Source organism: Boleophthalmus pectinirostris, unplaced genomic scaffold, assembly GCF_026225935.1.
Source record: "Boleophthalmus pectinirostris isolate CB_2022bp ecotype Guang Dong unplaced genomic scaffold, ASM2622593v1 HiC_scaffold_1, whole genome shotgun sequence".
Lineage (NCBI taxonomy): Eukaryota > Metazoa > Chordata > Actinopteri > Gobiiformes > Gobiidae > Boleophthalmus > Boleophthalmus pectinirostris.
Window position 1 is genome coordinate 33,390,930 of NW_026570970.1, and position 17,326 is coordinate 33,408,255.

The window sequence follows — 17,326 nt, forward strand, 5'->3', positions numbered from 1 at the left end:
GTTAAAACATTGTGCTGAAATTGCATTTTTCTTAAAGTTTCAGGTTGTTCATAATATTATAATATTTTGTAAAAGAAAGAGTTCACCAATTAAAAAGATTTCTGTAATAGATTTGTGTTTCTCTGCACAAATATTTGAACTCATTGCTATTTTTGGGGTTTATATGCCATTATTTTTTGGCAAATAATAACACATCGGCATCTTGCATTTTGTAATTTTTTTTTATATTTATATGAAGTATTATATTTAAATTATTATATGACGTATTTACACTTGTCACTGAATTTTTGTCACCTGACAAGCTCAAGATCAGACAGTGACAGTCGACGCACATGCAGAGTTCTGTAGTGCAGTTAAAGACGGCAAAATGGTGAGTGTTAAAAGTATGAAAACTTGACAGAGAGTTTTCAAAGAACAGTGCATGACCAATTATTTTTTTGTTCATTGTAAGAACTATGAAGTTTGTCTGATATGTAAACAAAGTGTAGCAGTGTAGCAAAGGATATAATCTGCGTCGTCAGGGTCTTACAATTCTGTTTTACAGCCAACCCACACCCCTAGAAAATATTGATGGCATCAGCTGAAAGGTACCACTAGGTCTTGCCAAAATGCACCTGCAGAAGAACCTGAGACTTTGATCAACCTGTTCAAATATCACCCTCTAAAATGCATCCAGTATAAAAGACTTTTCAGCAGATCCAGTGCTGTTTGTTGTTAAGAGGTCTTTATTGGCATCAGTGATCTGTGGAGAAACAAATTTTAATCCAGATGAAGTCCCAGTCTGGATTTTGGGATTGGCAACAACAAAAACAGGAAAATTCTGAATAACTTAAACAAAAAGTGCAAATGAAATCAAATATTTCCCATTCAAAAACAGCATTGAAACATCTGAAGATAACAAAAGGTACAGGTCACATACATACAGGAGGTTTGAGTGTATGCATGTAAATTATAAGATCATTTTGTGCTGTAGATTTTAGGGCTGTAGTTGATTAATCGGTTCTACCTGTTGACCAAAATTTGTATTAATCGATTAATAAAAGGATTTATATGAGACATTTTATTATGTAAAAAGGCAGATTCAAAAATTTAATCTGTTTTTACATAATATTTTGTTGTTTCTTGATACTTTTTTCTCCATAAATAGTAGTTTTTGCATGAACTCCCTCTGTAGGTGAAGTCCTGTGAGCGCATTTTGGGTCAGATACATGGAGACAGGCCCAGGAACAGAAATTTGGGGGCCCCGGAGCAAGAAGACTCACATGGGCCCCCCTCTAATATTAATAAATAAGCAGAGGTTCCAATTCTGGGGCACTAAGACTCTGGAATCCGTGTATCATTCGTTCATTTGTTTTTCAAGATAAAACCAAAAGTTAGAAAACAAACAAACAAAAAAATATATATATTTTCTTCATTATTTGTCTCTAAAACCAAAATGAAAAAACAGATAATGATTAGTTTTTTCAGGTTTCGATTTTGTGTTTAAATGAAAAATGGAAAAAAAATGGATAACGGCCATTTCCTGTTTACACGACTTAAACTGCGATGCCGGACTGAACCAGGACTGAACCAGGACTAAACCAGGACTGAACCAGGACTAAACCAGGACTAAACCCTTTTCAGTCCTGGTCTGGTCCCAGTCTCCGTCCTGGTCTCGGTTCTGATCTGGTCTCGGTTTCAATCATGGTCTGGTCCTGGTCTGGTCCCAGTCTCAGTCCTGGTCTGGTCCCGGTCTCAGTCCCGGTCCTGTTCTCGGTCTCAATCCTGGTCTCAGTTCTGGTCCTGGTCCCGGATCTGGTTTAGTCCTGGTTCAGTCCTGGTTCAGTCTGGCATCGCAGTTGTGGAAGTCACGTAAACAGGAAACGGCCGTTTTCCATAATTCATTTAAAGACAAAATCAAAAACTGAAAAAATTAATCATTATTCATTTTTTCATTTTGGTTGTAATGAAGAAAATTGTTGTTTTTTTGGTTTCTTATTTTTGGTTTTATTTTGAAAAACAAATGAATGTACGACACACGGATTCTCGGGGACCTCGGACAACAGACAACGTATATTTTTTAGATATTTGGCCACGCCCCCCTTTTTAGTCGACCAATCAAACTTCAGGACATGTCAACTACAGCCCTATTGGATTCTCTATGTCAAGATAAACCAAAAACTACATTTCCCTTTGACGTCTGAGCTACATTTTTCGAAAGGTAACAAAATAAAACATAAATAATCTCAGAAAGCAACTTAAATAAAAAATCAAGCAATTCAAACTTCTGTAAACTTAAATAATACAATTTTCATTTCATAATTTCATTTTTGTCCATTGTCATAATCCTAATATAGATGACAGCAAACTGGGATTAATAGTCCAACATGCCTCAGTAACTAACTCACAAAAATATTTCCATCCATCACAACATAGTTTCTTTACAATTAGGAAAATTAAATTAGATTTTTAAAGAGAATAAAACAAAAGATAATAAATTTGCAGCTGTGTTCCCGCCACACACTTCAGAAAGAGAAAATCTGAAAGCAAAAATACATGATTCTTATTACAAAAAAAATATTTAATTTGACGCAATTAGCAAATCGTAAATGCTGTAAAGTTTTAAGTACAATCACGATGCTTGTCAAAAAAAAAAATCGCAATTAGAAGTGCAATCATAAGCTATTGACGAATCCTGCGGCAAAATGAACTGACTTCCCCCTCCCCAAACACTTCCCTCTGACAAAATAATACGTAGACTCAGTAACTATGGCGACGTCAAAACTCAAAATACGACTTTAGTTGGGAACACAGCTGCTACAAAAGTGAAAATGCAGTTTAGACCTTTATAAACGAAATCACTGATTGAAAAGGCCTAGGTCTAGTTTGCATAGAGAGGCTAAATGCTAAAGCTAAAGCTAACTGCTCTGTTTGGGTTATATTCATTTAAAGCTACACTACGTAACTTTGCTTGTGGAGTGTCCGCCACCTGCTTGTTTCTACGGAGATGTTCTTGCTTTTCTTTGAATGGTCCACAATATGGTTTTAAACATACCTACATCACTATGGAGAAAAGCATGTAGTACTATCTGTAAGTTACTGGTCAGATCTGTGGAGAGGGGACCATACTGCACAATTTTCAGGATCACTTTCCGCATTTAAAACACTAGCAATCGCAAAACCACCTTAATGCTATACTGTGGGACATTCCAGGCAAGCAGCGACATTTCCATGAGCACAAGCGGGTGGTGGACTCTCAGTAAAAATGTTACACAGCGTGGCTTTAAGCTCAGATGATTGACGCAGAGGAAAAAGGAGAGGGAAGCGAAAGGCAACACTCGAAGAATAAGTTACAATATATTACTGTATAATTATTGCCTGACATTTTAAACCAATGAGAGGAGAGCCAGAGGAACTCACAGTCCCTGCGCTCATAGTAACCACACTGTATTCAGAAACACTGATAAACAAGAAATACAATGTTAAAGCTCCTATAGTACGGAAATTGAACTCTTGTGAGCATTAAGTCATGTTATAACGCTGTTACCTCCTCAGAAACATACCCGGAGTTGTGTTTCATTCACACAAGTTTGAGTACTGTATTTTTCAGACTATAAGGAGCACTTAAAATCCTTTAATTTTCTCAAAAATCATCAGTGTGCCTTATAGTCTGATGCACATTCTGTATTAAGTCTGGTTGTGCTTACTGACCACGAACTGATTTTATGTGGTACACGGCGCTCAAAACTCCGTTGAAATGATTTAGTACGACTTTGATCAGCTATGAACGAAGCTGCACTGCTTGATGGATTGTTGGACCATTCCAGCTACTGTAGTCAGGAGCATCAGGGCACAAGGAGCGAGTTTTTTATCAGCGCTTATGGTTTATGCAAATGAGCCACGTGGCTTTAAGTTTTGTTTCTGTAAAATGTAAACAAATGTGCACAAAGCTGCATTAAACACATTATTACTCAATGTATATTTGAGTCCTTGTAGGAAATAATAATAAAAATATGTTTATTATCCACCCACATTCACATAATACACATTAACCAAGACAGGGAGGCAATGGCGGGTGAGTTACGCCAAGTGTCGTCCGTTTGTTACGCTTAATTCGCCTTATAATCCAATGCACCTTATGTATGAAAATAGACAAGAGAATTCAACATTATTGATATTGCTCCTTATAATCTAGTTCGAATTATAGTCCAAAAAATATGGTAATCCTACTTTATTAGTCTACCTCTCCAGCACTAAATGCTCTGTTCTGCCTTGTGATGTCATGAAGTGATAGTTTTCACATGAACAGCTACATTTTACCTTTTGTTCAGCAGAGATGAACAATCTCAACGCTGAAATCATCTAAACTGATTCGAGTGAAGGTGTATGGAGTTTAAAAACACAGTGAAGCACTTCCTGTATGAGTGTTTTCTGTTTGAGAAAAGATAATACGCCTATATACGCAGGGTTTGTGTGTTAAATGTGTAAATGAAAAACACAACTCCAGGTCTGTTTTTGAGGAGGAAACATTATAACATAACAGATCAGAAAATGGTGTAATATGGACCTTTAAATAACTACTAGATGGTATGGATGCTCAACTATTTTAACAATACAAAGTCCCATTGTAAAACAGCTATAGGTTGGGTTCTTGTCATGTGCTGGCTGTGCGTTCTGCCATTCAGTGTTGACTTATTGGACGCCAAACCTCAAACTATAGCAGCTTATGAGACAGTAAAGAAAGGCTTTTATTTTGAAAGGTCGGCTCTGGGTGAGGCTCAGGAAATGGAAGACGAGGGGAAACAATGAGGCCGAGTCCACATGAATAGTTTCAGTATCATGTATTTTAGTACCTGTGTGCTTAAAACGGGAGTTGCGGATTTAACTACAGTTCTATGACGCCTGGGTGACAATTACAGGGGCCGCTGCTGAAAACAATGCATGATTACTTGTGCATGCACTGAAGGAACCGGCTCTGTGTGCAACTCGGCTAGTTCTGGTCTTTAGGGACAACCTGCGCGACCATTTCGTTTCCGCTGTAATGGAATCTCGATGAGGTTTTTGCCGAGTTGCGCTAAAATCACTAAATCCCGACAGATCTGATGGCTGGACACAAATGCAAGGAAAACTTCACCGGAGGACTCATCTGCTTTTAGAAAGGTACGTCTTTGTGCGTCAGTGCTAACTTTTATTAAGACTTTAAATCGCACAAAACAACAAAATAAAAATTGTAAAGACTGATTATTACAGTCTGCAAGCAAATTTTTAAATATAGTATCAGCATTAGTATCGCCCACATATTTTGAACACAAGCGCTGAAGTTGCTATAGTAACCATACTAAGACAAACCTCAATTTTGAGATTTGTTTGATTTGATCAAATTTACTCTTGAAATAGCATCAGCTTTACTGATAAATACTTGATCAAAGTCCGTGAAAATTCAGTATTTTATCTGATAAAAGGTGCATTGAGTAACTTTTCTGGTGGAGGGTGCGTCAAATACTTTTCTTCATGGAAATGTTATTGCTTTGTCTGGAATGTTTCACAGTATGGTACTAAACTTTTCTATTAACATAGAGACTAGGGCTGGGTATCATTAAGAAGTTGCTGATACAATATACAATACATACTTGGATACATAGGCCACGATACGATACATATCTTGATACAGTGCACTTTCGATTCTAAACAATCTATTTCAAATCAATTCGATACAGTTCAATAAAAAAATAAAGTGACACTAAAAGCTTTTTTTAAACCACTTCTTGTGCAAAGTTCACATGAAACATGCCTACTTTAATCATCAAAACAGTGAAAATGTCAAATGTGTCCCATAAGCAAGTTTTGTTCCACTAATCAAACAACACAACTGTAGTGATGTAACTACTATAAATAATTTAGTAAAATACACCAAAAAATATTCTTGGCGATATATCGATACAGGATCCCATGATATCAATACTATATCACATTAAACGATACGATAAATCAATATTTCAATATTTTTGCACACCCTTAACGGAGACCAAACCAGATCAAGTTACAGGTCAGGTCTGTGGAGAGGCGACCCCACTCAGAGTCAAAATACCAGCTTTTTTTTTTTTTTTTTAGGTATTTTTGAGCTATAAAACCACCTGTAATTTAATAAATGTAAGGTAGAGCTGTTTAATGTCACACTGTGGAACATTCCAGACAGAGCAATGACATCGCCATAGAAACAAGCAGGTGACGGACCCCTAACCAAAAAGTTACACAGTGCACCTTTAACAAATGTTAGAAAACAGAGCACAGTTGAGTTAAGTTTGAACAGCTATCTTTGCAAATACAATCTTTTTGTTTCTATTTTTTAAGAATAAACAGTGAAATTGTCAAACTTTTATATTAATGTATTTAAGCTTAGCAAACAGTATAAAGATTACACTTTTAAAAGAGTTAAACAGGTTAACTTCAAAAGGGGCCAAATCGGGCAATTATAGTACCTTTCTAATCGCAGTGTCCTCTGGTGAAGTTATCCACCAGTATTTATTTTCATTGTTCCGTACACAAAATAATGAAACTTATTTATGTGGACATAGCCGGACCATTCACACATTTAACTTGATTATCTTGGATTACAAACATCTTTAAGCTATTACAATAACTCGGACCTGTTTTAGTACAAATACTTGAGTGGATGAGTTCTCCCTGCTGTTTAAAGTTATGGGTCTCAGTCTTTTGTGTTTTTTTTTTTTTTTTTTTTCCAGGTAAACGTCCAACCTGGCAACCCTCAGATCCAAACCTGGCAACCCAAACACGTCTGACGCGGCTCCACTCTGCTCCAGGACTGCGGGCTCGAGGTCCCTGCGCCCTCTCTGCGGATTTAAGGGGTAGTTTTTTGGGGGGGAATTATCTAGGGGGGTGTATTTTCACGTGTCTTGGAAGGGCAGGTGGTGGCAGCCCGGGTCTTCGTCGGGTGACCAGAAGGACGAGGGGCGCTTGTGGTGAAGCTCGCGGCGGACACAGCGAGGGCACGGCTGAGCTTTGAGGCGGCATTCGGAGTGAAAGACTGCCCCACAGCTGTCACATCTGGAGAGAAAGAAAGCAACGCATTATTTATCCTGCAGCCGTTTCGTGTCCGTATGCGTATCCGGGGGAGCTGTGTTAGTGTGTGCAATCCCACACCGCAGAACCACATTTGGACAGTCAGCCTTTTCATATCGACATTGTAAACTATGGAACTCAATGCCACCTGAACTGAAGTGCAGAACAGAACTCAAGATGTTCATTTCAAAGCTCAAGTCCTGGTCAAAAACAAACCAAAGTTGTACCCACCTGTAAATATTGTGTTGTATTATGTTTGTATGTCTGTGAATGTGTGTTTGAATGTGGGAGTGTCTGAAACGTAAAACTGCACTGTTGTAAAAATGTGTTTAAAGATTGTGTTTTTGTGTTTTGAACTGTTTAGTGTACGGGAAACCCCAACCAGGAACAGGAGTTGAAAATTAGCACTTCGAGGAAAATGTCTAGGAAACTACAACATGACTAACAAGATCTGAGAAAGAAATATCCAACCACTGCAAAAGGGAAAACCATGTCATGGACTAGAACAAAGCTAAACTAGTAGGAACAGAGGAGCGCAAATACAAAAGACGGATAAGAGAGGCTATTGAAAAGAAGAAGCAGGACCATCAACAGAGACGAGGGGGTGTTTACCTCGGCTCACACATAGGACTCCCTTCTCGAGAGACCACCTGTCGAACCATCTGTCAAACTGAGCACGCCTGAGAACAACAGCTAATAAGAGACACGTCACAGCAGTCAGTGACACCTCTGACGAAAGCGAAAGCGCTACTGCCGAAACATGTCAGGTACCGTATTTTCCGCACCATAGGGCGCGCTCATAAGCCTCCAACCCCATCAAAAAACGACCGCGTGCCCCGCAATCCAGAGCGCTGTACACATGAATCCACTCGGGTGTCCCAGCACGACTTCAGTAAACTACAAAGCTGCACCACCCGCAGCGCACGCAAACACACATGGAGCAGACAGCGACCTTGCAGCGAAAAACACCCACAGACACACTCCACGTGGACGAGGAATGGAACAGAGGAACGAACCAAAAAAGTGAGTGCCACTTCTAGACACAACTGAAAAACTGAGTCACTGAGAACACGCCGACAATCCAGCGTCCCAGACAGCACCCTCCCTACACGCCACAACTGAACACAGCCCAGAGTCACCGTGAAAGCGCCAAAGTCCGACAGACCCATCTAACTGTTGTGTTTCGTTGTGTCTGGTGTGGTTTATATGTGAAAAAAGTTCAAAAATAGACCATTCTATGACAGTGTGCCTTATAATCCAGAGCGCCCTATAGTGCGGAAAATACAGTAATAAGCTCTTATTAGAAGAAAACACAAAGTTTCTATCATGTCTAGTTCTGGCTCTGCACAGCTACGTGGCGTCTTTGTAGAACTGACAACAAAGTTCTGGAAATATTTTGTTGTCCAAGGTATTGGTATACTTATTATGTATTCTGATTTTTAACGGTGGTCAGTAGGAATGAAATAAAACCTGCGCTGGGCCAGACTTATGGAAGCCAGGCTGCCAATCTGCACCATCGACCCCTCTGAAAAACAACAACACTCACACACACCACATTCATACGAGGGTGAAGTGTCTTGCTTAGGGACACAATGACAATAACTGACATTTGAGATGCTACAGGCTTTTTACAATAGCTGCAAATGTGGTAGAAGACGTTTCAGAGGAAATACTCTGAGGGAATCAGCCATTTCATCACCAAAGGAAACTCTAGAGCAGAGCAGGAGTGAGGCCTTTCCTGTTGTGTTCACATGGGTCTGATGACCCTGCCTGACCAGTCCTCCTGTTACACAGCACTGAGAGTACTGACTGAGACACAAAGACCACTGAGAAGCACAGTGTAAATGCTGCTGCAAATCAGTACAGTATCTCTCCCTCTTTCTGTGCCACCTGGTATTCCCTGCAGTCTCCCATCTAAGTTCTAACCAGACCCGGTCCTGCTTAGCCTCAGAGATCATAGGAGACATGATATTGACAAGCATGTACAGCCAGTACAGTGCCTGCTTACTGCAGCACATTCCTTGTCAGTATCCACTGTGTATCTTCCATGTTGGTGTGAGTACAGTAACAGCTCTATCTGTCCACACTTCACACTGTGTCTGTGAGTGTTAGACCCTCCCAACATGGCCGCCGCCCCTCTGCCTCTGAACACTATGACCCTCTAGAGGCGACACTTCCACGAAACACTATCAGGCCCTATCTCTGACAGAGTCCAGACAAAGCAGAGACAGGACAGGGGAAGATCCCACAAAGGCCAGATCAAGCCTCAGATCCCGGCTCAGGTCCTGAGTGATACCAGCCTCTGTCAGCACGAGAGAGTGACAGAGAACACAGAGAGGCCACTACATCCATCCTTTCTACTCTACTGAAGAAAATAAAGTTGGCACAAATAAATCTAGATAAAAAAAATAATAAAAAACTAAACCAGGATTTAACCATGGAATAACCAAGGAATTAACCAGGTCTTATCCAGAACTAAACCAGGACTAAATCAGCTTTATTCTGGGGCTGAAATAAGTCTAAAGCTTTGATAGATACTGACAACTGCAAACTGGGAATACCCCGGAGGAGCTGTATTAAGAATTAATGTCCCACTATGTACTCTGACTAGGGTTTGCATCTCTACAGACCAGGTCTAAACCAGATGTAAACCAGATCTAAACCAGATCTGAACCAAGTCTGTACCAGGTTTAAACCAGGTCTAAAGCAGTTCTAAAGCAGGTCTAAAACACCTCACAGACCACTACACACTGGACACACCTAATATCTCGTATCAGTATTACATTAGTTGTAGTATCTGGGCGTTACCTCTTGGTGGCGTTCTCCTGGAAAGGGTAGAGCACCTGTCCGTTCTGACACAGTTCACAGATGAAGCCTTTCTCTCGACACAAACTGCAGTTGAAGACATGAGAGCTGGCGAACTTGATCACTTTGGACAGAAACGGGGCCAGTTTCCCGTCGATCACCTGCACGAGAAGAAGACGAGGCTCAAATTTACATAAGGAAGCACAAATTTGGAAACAAAAAAAAATCTAATTGCATTTTTTTGCATTTTTCTGACAAGAATTTGCAATATATGTTTAAAAAGTAGGATTTTCTTCAGAGTTCACACTGTAAACAAATACTTCTAAGGGCCAGTACTGTGTATTTGAGCAAACTCTGACTTGCAAGCAGCTCTTGAGGTCAAAATAAGTCTGCTGTATAGTGCCTGCACCTAATAAAAATATGTTTTACTGTCTGAGAATCACGAAGAGAAAGCTTAGCATGCTAGTTGTTGTTACAGTGATGGCAAAACACTGCACTGATCTCTGGGAGTTGTGAAAACTGCTTATAAACTCATCCTGGATAACTTTGAACCACAGCAAATTATTTAAAATGAACCTTTTTGTTTTTGTTTTTCACGTTTTTAGGACAGTAAAAGAAAAGACTGAAATGTGAACTGATAAGCAAACACAAGAATCCCAAGAATGCAGGGTTTGTGTGTTAAACATGTGTGAATGATACAAAACACAATTCATTCACACGTGTTTGTGATGAGGAAACAACATTATAACAAAGATCAGAAAATAGTCTAAATGGAACATTTAAAGTTACATAATGCATCTTCAAAGGGACAGGTTATCTAGAATTTGTATTTCAAACACATAAATTCTGCTGTGAGTTTTTCCAAATATTGACAAAGGCTACACAGAGTAAATTGGATTAGCCCCGGTTTTGACTTGTTTAAACGAGTTGTCGACACACGCTTTAGCTCCGCCCCCTCCTTTTCAGGTTTTGTGTCTAAAAAGGTCTAATCCGCTAAAACTGGTCTTTAAGAGTTCCAAGTCCTGCCCAGAGTCCTGATTCTGAGCCCCACACAAACCCAGGACTAAACCAGGACTAAAGCCAGATGGACTGAGAGGAGAGAGGGCAAAGTGAGAGCTAGAACTACACCAGAAATCACTAATCTGAGGCTCTGCCACAAGTGTGTGCCGTGGACATTGCTTTGACTAGAATATTACACAGTAAGGCATGGTCAAGTTACATGTCAGATCTGTGAAGAGTAGGGGTGTAACGATATCCAAGTCTCACGATACGATATCGTCACAGTATGAACTTCACGGTACCATATTTATTGTGATATTTTGTGAAGGCGAACAAAACTGTTAATATGCTACTTTTTCTTAAAATGCCTTGACAAGATTTAAGCTAAAGAACTAAGACTTAAAAGTGCTTAGAACTGTTATTTCTTCATGTATTCTTTTTTTAGCTACTGCTGCACCATCACTCTTAAATTAAGCAAAGAGTCTTGTAATTCGATATATTGTGATGGTCCTCGATATTGTTGTGAGAACTTTGATGATACGATAGCATGATATTTCGGTTATTGTTACACCCCTGGTGAAGAGACAATTGTGTGACCCCAGATATGAATGAGGTAGACATGATCAGATCAAATATTACTTTAGCAAACAACAACTGTAATGCACATGTATTCTTAATTACAAAAGTTCACAGAAGATGATGGATAAATTGTATGTATGATAATGTGGTGTTTTGGTTCTGAAGACGATTATCCAATTAGAAAGCAGAATGAGGCCCCACATGACGCTCTCATTTGGGTCATCAGGTTTAATGCTGAAATCCAGCTGGTTCAAACCTAAAATGTCTCTCTCTGATCTGAATGGTCACTACCTCAACCCCAGCACCTGCAGCAATTGTGAGTCAGTGCTAGTGCAGTCTCTGCAGCTCAGGGGGGGAATTCTGGCTGACTGTGGGACTCTGGAGTATTTTTCCATCTGTTAATAATGCCTTTTTCTTAAGCTGTGGTCAGTGCTCCACAGTCTTATGTTCCTACTTGAATGTATATATTCTTTTGTTGTTGTTATAAACATATTAAAAAGCCTCGAGTTAGCAAAGTTGCTACATATTGAGCTCTTTGCCATATCTGTGTGATAGTTACCATAGCAACCACTCTAAATATCAAGGATACTCTGATGGCGCATGTACTGTATAGAGGGACATGAGTATCCTGTTTTCTTTGAGCACATGTAACTTAGACATGTAACTTAGACAAACTATTGCTCCACAAGAGAAATGATTTGGACACAGTAACTCACATATCACAATATAATACAATAACAAAGAGTAAAACATATAAATGGTAATAATAAATTCTAAATAAGTAGCAAAAAAGATACTAGAGCAAGAGAGAGGTGTCAAGTAAGACATCAATTCTGTATGTAGACGTAAACTCCATATCCAGAATATTGTCTTAACTGGGATAAGGCTCATAACTGGGATACTGCTGTGCATGTAAACACACTCAATGAGAAACACTTCTATGTGTTCTCTATCTGCAGGCTAAGCCTCTGGAAACCTAGGTACAGCTGTGACTGTAAAAAACAGAACCCAAATGAGGACTAAATCCTGTCTAATTCTCATACGCAAATAGCAACAGGTGCATTTTCTGTGTAACTGTTGAAAATCTGCTCGATACATGTGTCCATTCAAACTATAATTTGGTTTTATAAAAGAAACACTGGTCCAATCTGTCTCTGTCCAAACACATGTGGTTAAAGTGTGGTGGGTTTAGCCTCTGCTGACCCCACAACCACACAAAAGAGACACGCTGATTAAGGGAGCCATTTTATTCAGGACTGACGCAAAGAGGATCCTCGTTAATATGGAAAACCAATTAGGGACAAGAGGAGAGAGAGGAGGAGGAGGAGGGAGAAGAGGAGAGGGAGAGAGACGAAGAAGAGAGTGGGGAGAAAGTAAAAAGGGAGGAGCAGAAAGAGAGAGTGGGAGGCAAGGGGAGTAGATGAGAAAGAGGGGAGAGAGGAGAGGGTGAGAGAGAAAAGGAGAGGAGGGGATGAAAAACACGCATACTTAATATGAACAGGCTTGCATCTCCACAAACCTGACTTTCACTTGGCCAGGAGGAGGGAATTTCCATGGGGATGTTGTTCCTTTGGCTATAATATTACACAGTATGGCATAAAACGTATGCATCTCCATGGAGAATGTTCCAAGTTTTTCACAAGTTTTTTCACAAATATTTACTAAAAAGTTTTATATTACATAAATTTGACACTTGTGTCCTTTAAGAAATGTTGTAGCCTTCTCAAAACATGCTTGTAGTTGTGTTTAGTAGTAGTAGTAGTAGTAGTAGTTTTTTATTCAGTCATTTTGCAGCACTACAAAACACAACAAAACAAACAACAAAATAAACAACCCCATGGATCAAGACCGAAAGGGTTTAGGCTGAAGTTAAACGTACTTATAACACCTAATCCTATTAAACAATGACAGAATTCCAAGAAAGAAAGCAGGGTATAAACAGCAAGTTTGCATTTACAATTTCACTTATGACTTACTGTAAGAGACAAAATATAAATTCAAACTAACAAAATTTAATCCATAATTCGTTCATTCCAGAGCTTGATATCTTTGAAAACATAACACTTTTTTCATACTCTTGTTTTAAAGGCTTCTACAGTGTTAGACTTAAAAATCACTCAGATTGCTCCATATATCACTTTTTTTTAGTACTTATCTTCATTTATTTTTTTTAAAGATGCTAGTTTTTTTTCTATCCATTTATGGTCATACAACCTAATACTAATGTTCACGAAGGCACAAAAGTTTATCATTCATGATCGTACAAAATAAACCACAATGAGAATGAAAAAAAGTAAGGATTTTTTTGTTTTCGTTTATGGTCGTACAAACTAATAATAATGATAAAGAAGGCACACAATGTATTGTTTATGACTGTATCAAAATAAAAGGTAATGTTAAAGAAAAGCATGTGTTTTGTTTGACTTGAAGACTTGTGATTCTAATCTTCTAGGTATTTCTGTAAGATTAGACTTTTATATTGTTTTTTGAAGTGCACCAAGTTAGTACGAGCTTTGATATCATCTAAGTTGTTCCGTAAGTCTACTCCACGTCTGGGAACACACATGGTTTTGAGAGTGGTTTGAGAGGATTGTTTTTAAAAAATCATTTGACCTCTCAGGTTGTATTTGAATTCATTTGTGCAGAACAGTTTTTGAATGTTATCTGGGAGCAGGTTGAGTTTCGCTTTAAATAAGATTTGTACGGAAACTGGGAGGGCTCATAACAAATACAAACGCAACAACACAACAAAAAGCTGCAACAAACCAAAAAAAGCCACAACAGAATTGACCGTGGGACTCTATTTTAATCCAAACGCCGCAACACAAATACAAAAGCCGCAATACAAATGCAAATGCCACAACACAACAAAAAGCCACAACGGAAGTGACTGCGAGACTCTATTTTCCGACGGACCAAGCAACGGTCAGACAGTGACATCAATCCTGGCCACAAAACGATAAATTACTTTTACTTACGTTTCCAACTTCGTTCACTTTTCCGTTCCTTTACTTTTCACATTCTTGTTCCTCTTCAACTTTTCCCATTCACTTCCCACTTGATCCTTTCACGCTTCGCTTGGTCCGTCGGAAAATCGAGTCCCGCGGTCGCTTTCGTTGTGGCTTTTTGGTTTGTTGTGGCGTTTGCATTTGTGTTGTGACGTTTGTAGTCGTTGCGGCGTTTACATTAAAATCGAGTCCCGCGGTCACTTCCTTTGTGGCTTTTTTTTTTGGTGTGTTGTGGCTTTTTGTTGTGTTGTCGCGTTTGTATTTGTTGCGGTGTTTGTGTTTGTTATGAGCCCTCCCGGCTTCTGTAAATTTGGCACGTTTTCTTTAATTCACACGTTTGAGTGATCCTTTATTACTAGTCTGTCTACATCTCCAAAGCTCAAAATGTCGTACTTTTCAACATTCACCTTTTACTTTTTGTTCAGAGGACAGTGGCAGTTCCTGGTCTGAAATTATCCTAACGATCTTGTAACGGTGTTTGGAGTTTAAAAACACAGTCGAGCCCTTCATGTATTACCACATGACATTACAATTTGGAACAGAGTGTTTTCTGTTTGAGAGAAAGACTCAACCTAAATATGTAGGGTTTGTGCGTTAAACAAAACACAACTCCAGATATGTTTTTGATGAGGAAACAACATTACAACACAGATCAGAAAATAGCGTAATACCAGCCCTTTCAGTAACATCATTTCGTAGTAACAGTAGTTTTTCTTGAGTACATTTTTGCCTCTCTTGTCACTCTATAGGGGCAGGGACAGTGGACAGGGCCCGTTTCAAACCTGTTTAAAGGAGTCCGGTCAGTGAATGGGGCGTAAGGGGATGTGGGGCTTTGTTGAGCTGCCTGCTGCCTCTCCATGTGTCCAATTAGCGCGCTGAGGAGTGGAGCGATGGAGCGGAGGAGGACAAAACCCCAAAACAATGGACTTTTCAGAGGGTCTGGGGGCTCCTCTCTGCTCCACCCCCTCTGCTCTGGGACACTGGGTTTAGAGAGCACGGCCAGGACCAGCTACTGTTTAAAGAGGCATTATGTAACTTTTCTATTGCATGTATATATTGTACCTCGTAACTGAAAAATGTGTCTCATTCTTGCTGGATTGGAGCCGAGGAAAACTGGCTAGCTTCTGGTTCATGGGCAAATGCTTAACTCACTACACCATCACTCCGCAGAGACTAGAAAGTGACAAACCATCCACCAGAAAAATGGCATAGTGCAGTTTTAAAAGTTCAAGTAACTCTTAGGAAACAGTTCTACAACAAGGCAACATGAGAAAGTAACTACATGGAGGTTTCAGTGGTGTAGTGGGTTATGCATTTGACCATGAACCAGAAGGTATTCAGTTTTGCCCAGTCCAAATCTAGCAAGAATTGGACAAAAACTGCATTATGGTGTGTTAGAATAGGTTCTAGGTCAGGGGTGGGCATTTCTTTTTTCCATGGGGCCACGGGAAACAGAAAATATTGTGGAGGGCTGGGCCAAAATGTTTAACTCAGTTTTGTATAATATTAATTGTGTTTCTTTATAAAAAGTAGTAAATACCATTGTTTTGACATGATAGTAAGACTGGTAAGAGTTTATGTTATGTTAAGCAATGAAAAAGTGAGACTGCCTTACAAAAATATCATAAAAAAAAAAAAACACCACTAAAATAAAAGCAATGCAGCTTTAGTCCATGCGTGAGGTAAAATTGTAAAATATGTTATTCTAAATGAGCCCCAGGATGTGGCCCAGGAGCTGTACAATGCCCAGGTCTGGTACATGTGATACTGCAATAGTGTTTCTGAAGCAATTATTCCCTCAAAAATGTGGCAAATGTTTACCTTTTTATTATCAATTCGGTCCACAAGCTCACAACACAATATTGCCAACATCGGTACTACACTATACTTAAATATAAAAGTGCAGTACAAACCTGGGCATTGTCCAGCTCCCAAGCTACATACAGCCCTTTGGTTGACTCTGACCGCCCGTTTACAATCATTTGGAATTACAAAATAAATACATTTTATAATTTTACCTCATGCATAGACTAAACTGCATTGCTTTTATTTTTTGTAAAGCAACTTCACAATTTTTTGTAAGGCAACCTCACTTTTTCATTGCTCATCAAAACAATGATATTTACTGCTTTTTATAAAGAAATACAACTAAGAATTGAGTTAAGTATTTTGGCCTGGCCTTAAATAATATTTTTTGTTTCTCATGTGACCCCATGGAAAAAATAATTGATAAAGTAGTAGAGCAGAACTGTGGTACACTGAGTTGTAGTACCTGTTGGAGATCGGCCAGCGAGTACAAGTGGATGTGCTGAAGAAGGTATTCCCGGGGAGAGATCCTGGAAAAGACACAAAATGAAGTATTAGTATTAGTACTACTACTATCAGCAGTAGTAGTAGTAATATCAGTCATTTGGAGTACTCAACTTCAGGTTCAGGTTTCATTTTAGAATTTTATATCTGAAGACTTTATAAGGGTTTCTATATCAGGATTCTGCCTTTGTATTTGACCCATCCTTAAACCAGTGGCTCAGGATGACACAATGCAGGGACCAGGATCTGGGTCAGGAGTACCGAGCTGAAGGATTAACTGATACACTTTAATAAGATGGTTCTTCAAAGCTGTAGAGCTGTATACAGAAGTAGTGGGACAGTAGTAGTAACAACAGCAACAGTAGTAGATGTAGTAATAGTAGTAGTAGGAGTAGTAGTTGTTGTTGTTTTGGTTGTTGTTGTAGCTGCTGTGGTGGTAGTAGTAGTAGTAGTAGTAGTAGTAGTAGTAGTAGGAGTAGCAACCACAATAGTAGTAGTCATAGTAGTAGCAGCAGTATAGTGGCAGTAGTAGTAGTAGTAGTAGTAGTAGTAGTAGTAGTAGTAGT

General features: G+C 39.2%; 1 protein-coding gene across 1 annotated transcript in view; it reads right to left on the reverse strand.

The window, feature by feature from the left end:
* Positions 1-704: 704 nt before the first annotated feature.
* The window catches only part of plekhm3 (pleckstrin homology domain containing, family M, member 3), a 74,910-nt gene continuing 58,288 nt past the window's right edge, over positions 705-17,326 (reverse strand). The window contains 3 exon segments of the mRNA XM_055161507.1: positions 705-7,044; positions 9,868-10,025; positions 16,723-16,786. Of these exon segments, the coding sequence (XP_055017482.1) occupies positions 6,885-7,044; positions 9,868-10,025; positions 16,723-16,786 (382 nt within the window). The 3' untranslated portion in view covers positions 705-6,884.